The 15645-nt window shown below is 37.8% G+C and overlaps 1 protein-coding gene across 3 annotated transcripts in view; it reads left to right on the forward strand.

Moving 5' to 3' along the window:
• The window catches only part of ARID4B (AT-rich interaction domain 4B), a 151907-nt gene that overhangs the window by 116238 nt on the left and 20024 nt on the right, over nucleotides 1-15645 (forward strand). For all 3 annotated transcript variants that reach the window (XR_006208961.1, XM_007086034.3, XM_042959926.1), the window contains 2 exons: nucleotides 10222-10306; nucleotides 11997-12195. Coding sequence is in view for 2 of the 3 variants with exons in the window: in XM_007086034.3 (XP_007086096.2) it covers nucleotides 10222-10306; nucleotides 11997-12195 (284 nt within the window). In the remaining variant the exon portion in view is untranslated. The remainder of the gene's footprint in view (nucleotides 1-10221; nucleotides 10307-11996; nucleotides 12196-15645) is intronic.

A 15645-nucleotide genomic window follows, 5' to 3' on the forward strand; every position in this document is an offset into this window, starting at 1 on the left:
AAAATACTATGCTTGAACAGAGATACAAAGAAATGGTTCCCGTTAAGGCATTGATTGTCCAGATGAAGGAACTACCCCCCCCCCCCGCCCCCCAGGATTTACAACCCATCCATCCCACCACCCCTCCCTCCTAATACCCTCAGCCCTCCCCTTGGCTTACTTACCTTCAGTCACCCCTTCGAGTCATTTCTTTTGACCCCCACGCTCTTCTGTTGCTCTTGTGTTGCTTTGTAATCCTTGCTCGACAGAACCACTAGAACACCGATTCAATCTCACACTCGTGCTCCTGGCCTGCACCTGTGCAGCTCACCCTGGCTGGAGAAAGCAAAATGACTTACTTTAAATTCATGACTGTGAACCTTAAGTGGCCAAGGTATGTCCCCCTTCCATCCCCTCTCTTACTTTCTCTGAAGACTATTTTATACTGCTTATCTCCTCAGATACCCACGATCTCTTCCCCATCCCTGCTTCGTAACCTCACTGAAAAATTGGAATGAGAGAATTTCTGCAGACTTCCACCTTCTTACCCGCCTCCCTTGCCACGCTCTGCGCCCGGTCGTTAGTCATCGGTGATCGGGCGCGTCGCTGTCTAAAGCCGGTCTTCTGAGTGCCGTGCCTTGTTGCCTAAATCAGAGCCGGGGCCTCAGAAATTCTCCCTTTCTTCCCCCTCTCTGTCATCAGCTTCTCGCTCTGTTCTAACTCATTGTTGTCTGGACCTGCAGGGATTTCTCCCGTCTCAAAGCTCACTTGACCTTCCCCCTGCTTTTCCTGCTGTGCCATTTCTCTGCTGTATTTCTATCCAGCAAGACTATTTGAGCAGCCGACTTCTCTCGTGTTGTTTTGTGTAAGCCCACTCCAGTAAGGCTTTCGCCCGTCACACCTCCAAAACTGTCACCAGTGACCCCCATCTGACTGAATTCCGTCCTTATTTCTTGACTTCTTGCTGCTTGCCTCAACAGTGGCATCTGACCCTGCTGATCGCTCCTTCCGTGACATGTTAACTTGTGTTCCAGCTGCTGCAGCGGCAACTGTTTTTCTTGTTTATTTTCCTTTTCTGCCATTCCTCAGTCATCCTCTTTTGTCTCTTCTTGTCTTTGTGTGTTTTCTTCCTTATAATTGTGCCCTTTTATCCTTTGATACCCATTTTAACTTGTTTACATTCTATCTCTATTTTTCCAGCCCTAATTTGAATCACTTTTCTGATAACTGCATTGTTCTAAATTATTTCTCGGAGCCAAATGGTTTTGACCTTCTGGAATATAGCTTCCACTTAGGACTGTGGGGACCTCAGGACCACATTACTTCCCAGTACAAAAGAGCATTTAATTTTTAAAACGTGAAAACCAATCCCAATTCCATATTCATTCCATTAATATCCCTTACCACTTCTAGAAAAGTACATGCCTGTAAGTAGCAAATAAATCTTGAACTAAATTGGACCTCCTGGCAACCAAATAGAAGTACAGCAGGAGTTAAAATCCAGATCAAAGGAACTAGTCTACAAAAATGATACTTACAGAATACAGACACAAATGGGGGATTGGGACAGATGTGGCCTGGCTCCCTCACTGGAGCCTCTCAATGGTTTTATGTGTGGGAACTCTTTGTTTAACGTCCTGAGGCACTGTCAAGCTGTTTTCCACAGAGGCTACACCATGTTACATTCTTAGCAGAATTGTATTAGGGTTCTGGTTTCTCCAAATCGTCACCAGCATTTGTTATTTTCTGTTGCTAAAAAAAAATGGTTATTATTAGCTAACTTAGTATCTCATTTTTTTTTTTCAGTTTTTTTTTGAAAGGTTTATTCATTTTTCAGAGACAGAGAGCATGAGCGGGGAAGGGGCAGGGAGAGGGGGAGACACAGAATCTGAAACAGGCTCCAGGTTCTGAGCTGTCAGCACAGAGTCCGACTCAGGGCCCAAACTCACAGACTGTGAGATCGTGACCTGAGCCGAAGTTGGATGCTTAACCGACTGAGCCACCCAGGCGCCCCTCATTTGGTTTTGATTTGCATGTTTAGAATGACTAGTGATGCATACTTATTGGCTATTTGTATGTCTTTGGGGAAATGTCTGTTTAAGCCCTTTGCTCATTTTTGAATTGTTGTTATTGTTGAGTTGTAGGAATTCTTCATATGTTCTGTATATTAATCCTTTCCCAGATACATGGCTTGCAGATATTTTCTCCCATTCTGTGAACCCACAGAATTCACTTTTCACTCTCTTGATACTGTCTTTTGATATGCAAAAGTTTTAAATTTTGATAAAGTCCTTATTCACCCATTTTTTCTTTGTTGCCCATGCTTTCGGTGGTGTATCCTGGAAAACATCACCAAATCTGGTGTTGTGAAAATTGCCCTGTGTTTTCTTCTAAGAATTTTATACTTTTAGTTCTTTTTTTTTTTTTTTAACGTTTATTGATTTGAGACAGAGAGAGAGCGCGTGAGTGAGCGGTGGGGGAGGGGGAGGCCGGGAGAGAGGGGGACAGGATCCGAAGCAGGCTGTGCTGACAGCACAGGGCCCCGTGTGGGGCTGGAACCCACGAACCGTGAGATCATGACCTGAGCTGAAGTCAGATGCTTAACCGAATGAGCTACTCAGGTGCCCCTATGCTTTTAGTTCTAATACTTTAGTTTTTAATCCATTTTAATTTTTATAAAAGTATGCATGATAGTTCTTTTTTTATGATTTTTGTCATATGAAGAGCCCATCTCCTAATTAGCAGCCGAAATGGGGTTGAGAGTGAGACTAAAGTGAATCTGATGGGAAATACTCCTGATGCGACGTTCCTTCTACTCTGTCTTCTTTTGTCCCTTTAAGAATTTTTATGTCACTTCAGATTAATTTCTTCCATATTCATATTCCTTCCACCTTCAGAGTATTTTATGTCCTTACTTCTTTTTTTTTCTTTTACTTTCATGTCATCTGATCCCTACCATACTTTCATTGTGTATGCCAATGGACTTAGGAATGTTGATAAAAGAGTACAGAGTTGTTCTGTTCCTGTGCTTTAAAGTAATTATGCTGGTAATGATAGAAAGGAAAGCAAAACGGTCTTGGGAATTGTCTGCTTTATTGCTGTAGTGTGAAAGTTAATGAACTATAAATGAAGATCATTTGACAGGGGTTTACAAGTGAATATCAGCAAACTTGTTTTAGAAGGCTGGGAGGGGACATTGCTCCATTTTTGGTTTTGTTTTGTTTTGTTTTTGAGTTTATTTATTTTGAGAGAGTGTGTGTGTGTGTGTGTGTGTGCATGGGGGAAGGGCAGGGAGAGGGAGGGAGGGAGGGAGGGAGACAGACAGACAGACAGACAGACTCCCAAGCAGGCTCCATGCTGTCAGCGCAGAGCCTGCTGAGGGGCTCAAACTCTGGAACCATGAGATAATAATGACCTGAGCCGAGATCAGGAGTCAGACACCCTACCCCTGTCTTTTTAACCAGGCCTTCCAATTCCCTTCGCATGTTCTTCCTCCTGTGTCCCATTCTTTATTTCTTGGTCCCTCATTGTCATCTTTTCCAAACTCTCACTTCCCTAACCCCCTGTCACAGTCCCCCAGCTTATTCAACTTATGTTCATGATGTAAAGCATATTCAAATTAAAAAGTACCATGGCAGTCAAAGGGCTGTGTTACCACTCATGTGAAAAATTCTTATGCAGTATGCAAATGATTTGTATCAGACAGTCATACATGCAGAGAAAATTAAAATAAAGTTTAAAAGCAGGGAATGAAATGAACATACAAATAGTTTATACTTGAAAAATAAGACTTTTGAGTTGACTCTAGTTTCTCAGTGCGAGTGAAAATCGTTCCTTCACGAAAAAAGATTAGTAACTTGGATATTTTGCACTCAGGTGGGCTTTCCTTCTTTGTATGTTGAACTTCGAATGTTTACTAAGTTGGACTTGTTCCATTCATTATTTTTTTGTAGATTGGCAGGTACGTTTAAGGTAAAAGGTAAATGTGGACCTGCTCATTTGGTGGTTTTGTAGATTGGTAGGTACACTGGTATATTTTTCTAACTGTACATAAATCCTAATCCTTTAAATTTATCAAATGTTAATAAAGTCAATTTTTAAGGTACTTTTAAAAGTCAGTATCTGCGCCACAAAATACAGTAAGTGCCACAGTTGTTAACCATTTGTAGTGATCTCTATAAGCCTGATAGAGTATTCTGTGATGTGTTCTTAACATTACATATTCCCTCTGCCTAAAGACCTATACCTTGTTTCATTTTACAGACTTAAACTCTTTAGGAAAACCAATCGATATAATTACTATGCCGTGCACTTAGGCTGTTTGTGTCAAATATTAAATATGATTATGCTATAATATTCAAGTTATTGTCATTCTGTTCTTTATTATGATGAACACCATTCCTGTGTCTTTGATGTGGATTTAACATGAAGTGTTACATGATGTGGAAATATGAAATGTTAATAGCATGCTTAGAATTTTATTTTTTCAATAAGATAATGCTTTTATTTTTGTTTTGTCATATCTTAAAGTACATGACAGAAAGCATTAAATTGTGTTCGGTGAGTCTTTCATAAATTTTGATTTATATATTCTCTCAGATTAAAAATATATGTGTAAATTCAGATTATTATAGAAAATTCATAAAGTAGGTAAATATCGATACAGTGGCTTATAAAGTTCATGATCAATAACTATTGCTGTTTTTCATATGATTTGGTCTTTTTTCCTATTACAGTGTCATACTTACTTTCTTCTGTAATTTTTTTTACTCTAACCATTAAGAGGGAAAATTTTCTTTCCTTGCTAAGATTGCCTAAATTTCCACTTTAGATGTAAGGTTTTTGAGACCTGAGTTTGTTGTATGACATGGATTACCTTTTTGTATAAAGATAGGCAAGATATAAAATGCATATTATTCAGCAGTTATTAAATGAGTCTATTCATTAGAGAAAACAAAATACAGATGACTTTAATATTTTACCTAAATTAATGGTCGGGTTTTAGATTTTCTCTTTTTTATAATCTGTATACATATAGTGAGCTTTTAAATATTATGGCAGTTTGGTTTTGCTTGTGAAATTATTTTTAAAATATCTTTATTATGCATGTAATTATTTTTTTTAATCTCTAAGCTTATGTCTTTTGGGGTACATGTTAATACACACTGATAATATTTCTTTGAAAGTGGTTTGGTTGGGGTTAAGAAGAACCCAAATCTAAATTGCTGTGGGCAACAGTAGCCATTTTGGTTTTCTTACATCTGGTTGATTAATGTTCTTTTCCATTTTTATTATTACTAAGTGATTTCTTAGATGATTTGCCAACACATCCAAACAAAAATCAGAAAGCTGTGTTTCTCTGGTGAGAGCAAGTATGTTACGGTCTCTGAATGGTTCCTTCTAGCTTTGTGTGAATATTTTAATTCAACACATTTAAAAAATTCAAATACCTATGTGGCTTCTTTCAGAAGGTTTGTATTGGTACTTTTGTCATTACCGCCTAGGGTTGTGTTCTCTGTTTCGCTGTCAGCTCCTTGTGGGAAGAAGCTGTACTACACCATTCCCGAATGCCCAGTGCGTAGCTCCCCAGGAAGTCTTTATCAAACGAATAAGTCCCCGAGCGCGTACTTTCAGTCTTGGCGTTTCATCTTACTTTCTGCTCTCGGGGTCATCTGGTCCAGCTCCATCATTTTGTACAGAGCAGGGAGCAGACCTTTATAAGTTAAAGGAGTTGCTCGTGCATCTCTCCTTTCATGTTCGTTCCATTAGTTGAATACTCGATGGTCTCAATAGAAATATCCTTAGGTACGCCATGCGTGTGTTCTGAAAATATTTTCCTTAATACTCTAGTTAAATACGAGATGAGATACCTGTGTAGGTTCCATACATTAATTACAGTGATTTATTGATAATTGAAAAAGTATGGTCTAATTACTGACAGACTTTATTTTCTAATTCAGTATTTTTTTAATTCAACATTTTAATATTTGTTTCAGTATTTGTTTTTCTTAGTTTCTCAGTATTTGCTTTTAAAGGGAAGAATTCAGTAATCGATTACTCTTTTCTTTGTGCCATGCCAAACTCTATTTCCTTCTGTCACAGAGAGCTCCATTACTATCTTGTCATCCTAATTTCTAAAGGTAATGTCTAATTAAAGGCAGCACAGTTTATATCAATAATGCAGACCATTGGTTTTCTTGACATTCTCTTAGGACTCTGTTGTTTGGATCAAAGGTGCAAGTCATTTTGTTCGTAGGCCCAGCGCTTCGCCTTCTTTCTCTCCTGGTTCTCAAACTACATTGTTACTAAATGTGGTAGCTGACGGCTACAGTCCTACCAGCCTTGAAGAGAAGTCTAGGTATTTAATGATAGAAAGTGGTTTCTCTGAAGACCTGTTACCCTAGATATCTGTTAAGTAGTGTTCTTCCTACTAGTGGAGAGACCCCGTCAAAATATGTGCTCTTGATTCCTTCTGTGCTACTTAGAGCACACGTGGAGTCTCTTTTTAAGATACTGTATTAAAAGTCAAAGTTTACATAGAATAAACAGCATCAACTTCTTGTAGTTCTGAACTAAATGCTCTTCATTCAAGTCTTTATTCTTGGTAGTTGATAGGGAATCAGTATCTTGACCCACTAATATTACCTCTTTATTTAAATTAACTGGCACGCGGGGCACCAGGGTAGCTTAGTTGGTTAAGCATCTGACTTGGGCTCAAGTCATGGTCTTGCCATTAGTGATCTTGAGCCCTGCATCAGGCTCTGTGCTGACAGCTCAGACCCTGGAGCCTGCTTCAGATTCTGTGTCTCCCTCCCTCTCTGCTTCTCCTCTGCTCATGCTCTCTCTCAAGAATAAATAAACATTAAAAAAAAAAAAAGAAAAACTAAGAAAAAAATAAATAAAAATAAATTAACTGGCACTAGTTAAAATAAAAATTGAGTTGGCCTCTTCCTTACATAAGTTAGTGTCTATAGGAAGTGTTGTGGGTTTTTTTTTTTTGCTGTTTTTGTTGTTTTTTTTCCAGCACCAGTTTTTGTTTTTTCTCCCACATGACTTTATGTGTCTCTCCTTCCTGTTCTTTGAAAGTCCTCTGTATAGGAAATGGAACACTTGGATGATACTCTGAGTGATTATGTAAAGGGAAGGAACATTTCTTACTTTTAAAATACAATGATCAGTTTATTCGCTGATATTTTTTTCCCTTGTACGATTAATCAAGCAACTAAAGTGCTATTTAGAGCGTCATGAAGTTTTGAAGGATTGGTCTGGGTTAAGGTTTATGTCTGCAGTCTCAGCTTCCATTTGGTATGGGCTTTGGAATTTGAAAGCCCTCCCTTAACCAAAATCCCCTAATGCGGCTTTTCCTAATGCTGGTCTGTTACTCTTCTCTGTGCTTTCTCTGAATGGGACCTGGTGTGCCCTCAATCATTATTCTGGTATTGACCAGAATGTTTTAAGAGGCTGTCCCTTTCCCATTTTTCTCTGACTCCCTACCGAGTGCTTTTCTTGCAAGCCTATTGTTTGCAAAGTCCCATTTTCTTCCATGGTCAGAGTTTTCTGAATCTGTGAACTAAATTCATTGGTTTTTAAGGCACGATCTAGTTCCAGAGGCTATTAATTATAATAGCAATAATAATATTGTGTCACTACATTTTATAAAAATGGAGAATAAATCTGGTGCAGGAAAGAAAAAAAGTCTACAAGAATAGTATCAGAATGGGGGAATGCCTGAGCAGACAAAAAGCACTGAGAAAGTAGAACAGAAAGAGGCAAATAATGGAGAAATGATATCAGCTAATACTTATAGGACTATAAGTTACCATGGAATGACTTCAATAGGAAGTGTATCTAAAGAATTTTCCAAGGCATCTCCCAAAGCCATACAGAATATTCATTATCTTAAAACGAAATTGTCATCCAAAATAGTGAGACCATAGTGTTTAATTACTGCGGTTCAGATATTTTAGAAGTGTGTGTAGATTGTTTCATCTAATTCCGGAATTTTCTTTTTTTGTTTTCTGCTTGGTCCAACAGTCTTTCCCCGTCCAAACTCGCTACTTTAAGTTCTTCTGATAGCCAGTCTTCTTATAGCATCCTTACTTTGTAATTGGGTGGAGGAGAAAATGATTTACCAGATAGCATCTGTAAACTGAGCTTACGCAGTGGGCATCAGCCTGTACCAAGGGGGTAGCCATTGTTTTATTTATGTATATGTTTCTCCTACCCTGTTCCTAAGAGAATTTAAGTAACATCCATTATCTCTGAGTCATAAAGAAGTCTTCCTCTATCACAGTGAACATTTCAACTATGGAGACAATAACTTTTTTTTTTTTTTTTTTTTTTTTGCTTGTTTGATGTATTTGGTGCTCCATGTAATGTATGCAAATACACAATATCTCATGGTGGTGATCCTAAGTCGAAAGCTACTGTTTTGCTCTAATTTGAAATATAATTCATGTCAAAAACCCAAGTTGAATAGAGTAGTGTTTTTACGGGTAGTGAGAAATGTCTGATACTGTACAACTAACTAACATAACAGATGTCTTCAATTAAGAAAGCTAAAAACTGCGATATCTTTGTTTAGCTCATGTGGTGTTATGTAGAACCATCATGAACTACCTTTAGTTATCTCATAAGAAGACGGGAAGCTTGTTTTGTTTTCTTTTAAACAAAGTCCACAGCAATGACTTCCATAACTATATCCAAATCAGAGCAACTTCTGGGAATTTATATTCAACTTTGCTGAGGGCAGAGATATTTTCTGTTCATTTTCCACCTTCAGTCCAAATTTGGTAGGAACTAAATTGCTTTCATCTCAAGCATAATGCAGTTTTCAGTATTCCTGGGCAAGTTAAAAGTACTGTAAATATTTAGGTAGGTGCTACTGTGCCAGTATAAATACCAAAAGGAGTGTGTTAAGTAGAATAATAATATTTGTTTAAAAATTTTTCAAAGTACTTATCATATATTTGATTCTCAAAAACTATATGATATGCAGTCTTACTTAATTTTTTTAATACAGTCTTATTTGGTACAGATTACACGAGGTCTGATGTTGAGAGTGGCTTGGCAAGGGCCACATAACTAGCCAGCAGGGATTATGTAAAGACTTGTCTAGAACTCATTGTGTTCTTCCTTATTCTCTGTAATTGTTCTGACCCTCAACAGCTTCCAGCAGATACAGACATAATCCCTTGCGTGCGGTTGTCCCTCAGCTTCACCACAGCCAGTAGTTTGCACCAGCCAGTGTCACTTTGCCTGGGAGTGGCTGTAGGCATACTTTCCAGGCCTACTTTAGAGCAAGAATATAATTTATTCGTCAGATAATGAGCCAAGTCATTTACTTCCTGACTTAGGGCCTTTATTACTTCATTTAGTGCCTCTAATAATGAGGACATTTTAATTTAAAAGCTCATTTTCAGTTCATGTTCTGGAGTTAAAAAAGTCAGTGAGTTTTCCATTTTCCATTTCTTCTTTTTAAACATAAGAAGTTAATTTGTTTTTAATATTTCTTCTTTCTAGCTGAGTTTTTACAAAAATAAACTGCCGTTCTTTTTTGTTTTAAAGAAATAGCTTTATTGCAGTCAGTAGTAAGTTGCACCCTGTGAAACTGACACAGGCTGTCAACATTGAGTGGACAGCCCATCGGCGCTGTTGACTCTTAGCTGCTTGTCCATGTAGGAAGCATCTCAGAATACTGAAAAACTTGGCCAAGTAATACTTTCCTAGTGTTTTATGAGAAGGTTTTTTTTGTTTTTTTTGTTTTTTTGTAGGTGATTTTGCATTTTCCGGAAGTTATAATATTATGCTCTCCTATCACATGATGCCATGTAAAACTAGAGCATGTTACTTAGCTTCCTGGTGTGTCTAGAAAAAAAACCCAAAACAAACCTGTCTACTGGCTGCTTAAAAACAAAACAAAAAGACAGAAAATATTGTGGTTTCTTTACAGACAAGTTTGGTTTCTCTTTGGTGTAGCAGACTCAGGAGTGCCAGTTTAGACCTCAGGAGGTCTTTCTGGTCTCGGCTCAGCCAGAAGCTGACATTCTGTCCTTGGGCAAATCACTTGATCTCTCTTTTGGGGCCTTGGTAGCTTTATTCATTGAACCAGGAAGTTGAGCTAAATGGTCTCCAAGGTCCTTCCCTGTTCTAAAATGTTACGATTCTATTTATGAATTTTTCTTTAATATGGCATAGTTCTGTGATGTTTTGCATATTTATATTAATTTCCTTTCATTTTAGATATGATGAGTGGATTAAAGCAGATAAAATAGTAAGACCTGCTGATAAAAATGTGCCAAAGATAAAACATCGGAAGAAAATAAAGGTAAGTGCTTACTTTGCTAAAAGAACTTTTTTTCCTACATGATAGGTGTTAATTGCAGAAATTTTCCTCCAAAATGATGCCATCAGTGTTAGTAGAAATGAAAACACTCTCTTAAAACAGCGAATTTATCAAGTGCTAGATTTGGGTACAATCGATATTGTCACCTTATGGGAAGGTATTTTGGAAATGATACTTTGGAAAAGGCATTTGGAAAAATGATCTCTTGAGGCTTTTGTAGTTCCGACATCATGTAAGGCCACCCAGCCAGATTTCACTTATTTCAATCCCTTTTTGCCCCTCTTATCTCCAGCTAGGAGCCATAAAATAGTATGGCTGGGAGTCTGGCTTAGTGTGAGGGCTGTAAACTATTCAGAGGAAGAAAAGAAGGTATCTGAAGGCAGACGAGAGCCTATCTGTACCTTCTCTTTTTCTCTTCATCTTTAGCTGACTGTATTAGCAGTAGCTTAGGATGTGTTCATAGGACTCTGTGAGCCATACTGTAGATGAACCATGGGGACTCTATTAATGAACTTGTATGGAAATTACTGTTACTCTTATGTATGATAGATTTACTCTTATATATTCTAAGACTAAATCTTTTAAGTGTTTTGTTAGAAAGTTGACCATTCATTAGGTAACATATAGTTGAGGTGCTTAGTAGTTCTTCTGAAATTCAGTCTTCATATTCACGGTGAAGAACTGTTACTTTCCTGCCACTGGCCCCAAATAGTGCAAGCTTTCCCCCAACATAGTTACTCTTTTCTCACTGTAAAATTGGGTCTGGTTCTCAAGTTTTGATACGGCAACCCAGTAGCTGCAACTCAGGGTGCTGGTCCAGGGACCACCCTTGGAGAACCATTACCCCAAAGCATCTATAATATGCAATGAATTATCTTCTGTGCATCCAGAATGGTGATAGTCATGTACTGTATTTGGGAGAAGTGTGAAAATAGCCACAGATTCTATAGTCAGACCTGTATAACAGGATTTCAGAGTTGTCTGCTACACCATCATGCTCTACATCGTCATTCAGGAAGCTTGTCTAAATGTGATTTTTTTTCTATAAATTATTTTAAAACCAGATTTAAAAAATAGTTTCCAGGAAGTATTTTAGTTAGCCTCTGCTCCTCTTATTTGTAAACAGTCAATTGGAGAAAATTTCTCATTTTTTCCAGAAATGTTACTTTATCAATGAACAGGTAGGTTTCTTCCAAGTTAACTTCACAACAGATCATTTGTAGAGTTATTATTCCCAGTTGTAACTAAATGAAGATGGTTGGAATTTTGTCGCTCCCAGCCCACATTTTATATTGAAAAATGTTACAAGTTTTAAAACTACCTGGCTGAAAATTTTTTTATGGATATTTAAGCCTGTTGTGATTTAATTTTGAAGAATTTGTAACACCAGTTATTAGCAGTATGAGGTTTTAGTCTCGATTGTTCATAGGATCTCTGGTTTACTTCCACAATTAAAATGTAAATATTAGACAAAAACTTTTTGCTCATCCTGCAGTACCTTTGGAAAAAAAAAAAACACCTCTGGCTGTTTAGAGGAGCTTCTTATATTCTTTCTTTTCATATTATTTAATATGTGATACAACTTTGAGTTTAAAATGAGTATTAGCATTGTTACAGTAAATACTTCATGATAAACTATGGCTAACATGGCATACTTTTTTTCTTAACCTAGAATAAATTAGACAAAGAAAAAGACAGAGATGAAAAATACTCTCCTAAAAACTGTAAACTTCGGCGCTTGTCAAAACCACCTTTTCAGACAAATCCATCTCCTGAAATGGTATCTAAACTGGATCTTACTGATGCCAAAAACTCTGATACAGCTCACATTAAATCCATAGAAATTACTTCTATCCTCAATGGACTTCAAGGTAAACCTAACAAATACCCTGTTGCTTGCAACTCTGTGTTTTGTTACGAATCAAATTCTGTAAAGGCAATGTACCGTTTTTTAATTGGACCAGAATTTTGTTGCCTGTTATTACTTGAAATAAAATCAGCCATTGATTGAGGCTTGGAAGTACTTCTGTTATTAGTAGATCTAAAGGCATCCTTAAATTTTAGTTACAATTTATTATTTACCCTATAGTACTGTGTTTTTTTTCTCAGGTACTGTCCTTTCTGTTGCCACATAAAGCATGGTTTGTGTTAGGTAATTTTAGACTATAAAATTACACTGAATTTTTTGTTAATACCAAATTTTGTTTATCTTGATTGCATCTATTATGATCCTCTTTTATGATAGCATTATTGCCTATTAATATTTGAGGCAGAATGACCTATAACTAAGTAATACAATATGAATGTTGGTGTGTCTACCATAGTGGTGAACAAATAACATTTATTTAAAAGAATTTTGCATTTCTGCCCCAGAAGTAATTAATATCCTGATTTTAGTGTGATCATTCCTTAACTTTTCTTTTGAATAAACATATATGTATATATTAAACATAAATACATATTTCCAAAGAGCAGATGAATTTTTAAAACACGGAGTAGCCAGCACAAGCCTTGCTGTGAAGGCTCCCTGAGAATGTTACGTGAACGGAGTCTGTAGGTCATATTCTGGTTTCATATTCAGCTGCTCTGAGAATTCACAGAAGCATCTCTCAGGGAATTCGGTGGGGCAGGGTCAGAAGGGAGTTCTGGGAAACATCGGGGCTCACCACAGCCAGGACGAACAGGAGCGTGGCGGTAGTGAGCCGCTCTGTGTTTTCTGATTCTAGGCTTTACCAAACGAACTTCTAGCTTTCAGGTGCAGGTCAGAGCAAAGCATTTCTCCTGGGTACAATGATGTAGTCCACTGATCCCGATAACATCTTGCAAGACATAGAGGGGAGAGCTGGAGTTTTACCAACACATTGTTCAGACAAGCTAAATCTATTTAAATGCGTTCGGACAGTGTGGTGGCAGCAGGCATCTTAGTGATGGTGGTCCTTGCTATTTCTTTGGAAAGGACACTGTGTAGGACTGGTTTCCTTCTGCATCTGGTACACAGATAGCTTCCTGGGGAGATCCTATTCTAGGGATCACTCTTCAGAGGAGCCCTTGGAATTCCTTTGTTCTGGCATCTCATGTCTGTTTTACCCTCGGCATACTCTCATTGTGGTGGAGCGTATTCTCTAGTAACTTTTTAAGAACAAGTGAGTGAGAAGGAAAGCAAATTTTTAGAGACTGTGTGCATCTGAGAATATCTTTATTCTGTGCATGGTTTAGCTGAGTTGAATGGTTTTCCTTCAGTATTTTATTAGCATTGTTCAATTGTCTTTTTTTTTTTTTTTAGTTTATTTATTTATTTTCAGAAAGAGAGAGAGAGTGTGAGCAGGGGAGGGGCCGAGAGAAGGGGAGAGAGAATCCCAAGCAGGCTCTGCACGGTCAGCGCACAGCCCGATGTGCGGCTTGAACTCACAAACTGTGAGATCATGATCTGAGCCAAATCAGGAGTCAGATGCTAAACTGACTGAACCACCCAGGTGCCCCTCACCTGTCTTTTCTGATGTTGTTTCTGGTCGAAGTTCAGAGCTCTTACAATTCCTGATTCTTTCTGTGTGACTTGTTTTTTATCACTTAGGTTTTTTGTTCTTTGTTTTGGGTGTTTTGTTTTTTGTTTTTTGTTTTTTTTTTTTTTGGCTTTTGCTTCTCTTTGGAATCTGGAATCTTTGTTTCTAATGTCCTAAAATTTCACGGTGATTATGCCTTGTGTGGATATATTTTCATCCACTGTCTTGAGTACTTGCTAGGCTCTTTTCATTCTAGAAACTTGAGCCTTTTTGTTCCAGGTGCTTTTGTTGAATTATTTTGTTGATTATTGCTTCCTCTGCATTTTACTGTTCTCTCTTGTTTTTTGTTTTGGATTTTTTTGACTTACCATTATATCAGTATTGCATTTTCTGTAGTATATTTTAATATGTTTATCATTTTGGGGATGAGGTTATTCATTCTTTGGTCTTTTTTCTCTGATTTCTTGGAAATTTTCTCAACTTTGTCTTCTGATCCTTTCGTTTATTATTTAAAAAATACTTATTTTGGGAAAAGCACAAGTGGCGAAGGGGCAGAGAGAGGGAGACAGAGGATCCAAAGCTGGCTGTATGCTAACAGGCTGGCAGAAGCGAGCCTGACGTGGGGCTCAAACTCACGAACCGTGAGATCATGATCTGAGCCAAAGTTGGACACTCAACCTACTAATAAGCCACCCTCGTGCCCCCGCCTCTTATCCTTTTAAAAACTATTTAATTTACTGCTGTAATGTTTGGTGACAGCTGGTATATTTTTAATTTTCAAGAGCTCTTCATTTTCTACATGTTCTCATACCATTCTCTTCTTTCAAGATGGGTACAAGATCTTAACCTTTCTGGTTTTGCTCTTTCCAAAGGATATTGTAAATTTTTTGTTCTTCTTTTGCATGGTTAGCTACTTCCAGTTTGCTTTTTCCTGCTTTATTGTTTTGATCTCTTCCCTATGAAGGTCTTTTTCCTTGGCTGTCTTCTCCTGATTAGGAATCTTGAGCACATGGTTGGGACTTGTCAACTTTGAGTTAATTTCACTCTAAGGTAATCTGGGTGGGCCATTTTTTGGAGAGGACTACTGTCAGGTCTTTAGGTCTTTTTCTTAGTCCACTTGCATCCCAGAGAAAAGAGTCTTCCAGCCCTGACTGGAAGGTAAGAGAATGTCTTCTAGCGTTTAGGATCCAGTTGAGGATTAGGGAAGGAAGGAGGGGAAATTCTTAGCAGTTGTAGTCCACTGATCCCACTGAGTTCAGCATCACATCTGTACCTGCGCCTTCAATAGTTCTTAGCATTGCCTAGGCCAGAAATCCTGTCTTCACCATCTTCAGAAAATAAACCTCCAGAAGAGTGGTCACCTGGCAACCCACAGGGTGAGGACCTAGGGATCTAGATGCTTTTCGAATAATGTTCACCCGATGCTCCTTATGTTAAGCTGCCTCCTCCACTTTTCATTTTCACAGTCACCTGATACAGCCAATTTTTATTGAAGAGTCTGGAGAATTGGGTTTTTTCTCAGCTCTACTCACTGCTGGCTTGGGTCTGTTTACTCTCATCCATCTGCTTTTTGGCTTACGCATTCTATTGTTCTCTCCTATTGTCCCTATTTTTGTTAGCGTATTATTTCAGAGATTGTGTTAACATGCCACGTGTATGATATGTGTGTTGTAATATATAATTATTAATATATATTAATATGTTCCATATTAACACATTAATACATATCCCAAACAAATATATATACATATGCACAGATACGATATTTTTATAAATGGGATCATTAACACTACAAAACCCCACCTTTTCGGGGGGGCTTGG

Source organism: Panthera tigris, chromosome D2, assembly GCF_018350195.1.
Source record: "Panthera tigris isolate Pti1 chromosome D2, P.tigris_Pti1_mat1.1, whole genome shotgun sequence".
Taxonomy (NCBI): Eukaryota; Metazoa; Chordata; class Mammalia; order Carnivora; family Felidae; genus Panthera; species Panthera tigris.